Raw genomic sequence first — 2,860 nt, 5'->3', positions numbered from 1 at the left:
CATTACAGTACATTACAGTACATAACTCATGCTACATTTGAATAATATAGTGTAGGACCATACCTATAAGGCATATTTATACTTTTTATTTTTCAAAATACCAAACAGATCATGCATTTTAGCCATTCCTCATTTCGCTCAATGTAACACTGTCTTTGCATGGGCTGATTCTGTGAGAACAGCACCATCTACAGGCTTGGCATATGTACTACAGCGTCTCCAGCGCTTTCCAACGGCAATGTCCGTGGCTGTCTCCTCCTGATTGGTGGAGTTGGTCCAATAGCCGTAGCGCCACTTCTGTGACGTCATAGAAGTGTTCAAATCTGGATCAGTCTGTATCAGATCCGTTGCAGCCCCTTTTTAAGAGATTTGGGTATGGAGGAAAATAGAGAGGGTTGTGTTTCTGACACTTGGTGAGTTCCCTGGAACACCGGGGACACATATTCATGTATACAAGACGTACAAAAGTGCATTTTGCATGATAGGTCCCCTTTAATATAGAAATCGTAAAACAGAGAATCGTCCTGGTGTGTAATGGTAGACAGAAACACAGTAAGACAAATATACACATTTGGGAAATAGAATAATTAAATCAGTGGAAAAAAATACAACACAGTATATCTGACTTTAAATATATATTATAATAAATACATCCTGTGTACTGGTCTGTCATTCGTTATTTCCTGCTTCATGTTCACATTGTGACTCCTCCCCCTTTTCCTCCAGATCCCCATCGCCACCAGTGGGATCCGAGCGATGGGCTTCCTGATGAGGCATAACCTGAGGACGGAGGGGGGGGGCGCCGTTAACCAGCGCATCGTTACACAGCTCGTCAAGGTAAGCAATGACTTCACTTACATCATGTGTACAAGAGAGGAAGGGATTAGAGAATACGTTACGATCCTATTGGCACTTTGTGAATATATATATTGTTCTTTTTCTGTAAGTGTCGAGAGAACTTCACCCTTTTACCGTATTTTATCTTATTTGTTTTGGTATCACTCCTTTACATTTGACTGTTTTCTGCTTTTATTATCTCCATTTTCAGGAACAGAAAGCTTGTTATAGGGGAAAAGGTTCACACGGACACAATCAGAGGCTAATTAGGGGAACTTTAAAGCGGCTAAAGAGCCAGTAATATGCCTCAGAAGTTGATGGAGACGTTGATATATCTACAAACCTTCAATTGCACGATGGGCATGTGATAGATGAACTTAATGGATATATCAATTCATCAGGTTGACAGAAACATGGCTACGAATGAATGCTAATGTCACTCCATGCTTTCTTGATGGGCAAAACAATAACTGTGCGGCTGAATGTGTTTATGAATTGTTTTTTGAAACTCCGGGAACGATGAAAAAGCAGTAAGAAATAACACATTTTACATACTGCAGCTACTTTAGGTATATATATTAGTCGTGGACGTCTAGATAAACCAGGGGGAAGCACAGATTTGTTATGTTTTCAAGAAAGTTATCAGGGAAATAAGTTGGGCTATTTTAGCAGTTAGCTGGCACCCCCCGCCGAACTGCTTTATTCAGGGTTTGAATCAAGTTCATTTATTTTGAAGAGGAGGAAAAGCTTTGTGGACAATTTGGCTGCCGTGAAAACCTCCTCAATGTCTACAGAAGCTGAATAAATGTTAGCCGTTAGCTCGTAGCCATTTTATAGATTTTAATCTCAATGAGACTTTTACCTGGTTAAATAAAGGATATATAAAAGATATAGGTTTTGTGTTGAGACGTGTTTTTCTCTGTGTCCCCTCAGAGTCTCCAGAACCAGTCCAGTGACATCCGGCTGGTGTCAGAGAGGGTTCTGTGGTGGGTGTTTAGAGAGGAGGAGACCCCCTCCATGGAGGCCAGCCTCATCAAGCCGCTGCTGAAGAGCCTGCTGGATAACACCAAGGACAAGAACACCAGCGTGAGAGCGCAGAGCGAGTACACCATCGTGAACCTGCTGAGGCTCAGGCAGGGGGACACCACCATGCAGGTCAGGATGCTCACTGTTACAGAATATTACAGAACATTGACTATTACATGACATCACAGAACAACCCAGGCTTCCAGCTGCATTTCTGCCTCTCCCTGTGAAAAAAACAATAACTCAAGGCCTACTATACATTACATTACAGTACAGTAAATTACAGCACATTAAATTATGCTACACTACATTAAAGTACAATTACATTACAGTACATTACATTAAAGTACATTACATTACATTACATTACAGTACATTACATTACAGTACATAACATTACATAACATTACAGTGCATTACAGTACACTACATTAAAGTACATTACATTACAGTACACTACATTACATTACAGTACATTACAGTACATTACAGTAGAGTACAGTACATTACAGTACAGTACATTCAATTACAGTACAGTACATTACATTACAGTACATTACATTACAGTACATAACATTACATACATAACATTACAGTACAGTACATAATATTACATTACAGTACAGTACATTACAGTACATAACATTACAGTACATTACATACATTACATTACAGTACATTACATTACATTACATTACAGTACATAACAGTACATTACAGTACAGTACATTACAGTACATTACAGTACATTACAGTACATAACATTACATTACATTACAGTACATACATTACAGTACATTACAGTACAGTACATTACATTACAGTACATACATTACAGTACATAACATTACAGTACATTACAGTACATTACATTACATAACATTACAGTACATTACAGTACATAACATTACAGTACATTACAGTACATTACATTACATTACAGTACATTACAGTACATAACAGTACATTACATTACAGTACATTACATTACAGTACA

At 38.2% G+C, this 2,860-nt stretch overlaps 1 protein-coding gene across 1 annotated transcript; it reads left to right on the top strand.

Moving 5' to 3' along the window:
* Window positions 1–696: 696 nt before the first annotated feature.
* Window positions 697–2,007, top strand: LOC104953169 (translational activator GCN1-like; the record flags this gene model as incomplete). The annotated part of the gene is made up of 2 exons (XM_010780092.1): window positions 697–837; window positions 1,771–2,007. Coding segments are annotated over exons 1-2 (318 nt in total), but the record flags the coding sequence as incomplete, so codon positions are not given.
* Window positions 2,008–2,860: the final 853 nt, after the last annotated feature.

Source organism: Notothenia coriiceps, unplaced genomic scaffold (genome assembly GCF_000735185.1).
Source record: "Notothenia coriiceps isolate Sejong01 unplaced genomic scaffold, NC01 NC01_scaffold00021219, whole genome shotgun sequence".
Lineage (NCBI taxonomy): Eukaryota > Metazoa > Chordata > Actinopteri > Perciformes > Nototheniidae > Notothenia > Notothenia coriiceps.
Note: the sequence above shows the minus strand (reverse complement) of the source record. Positions and strands in the feature narration are given on the sequence as shown.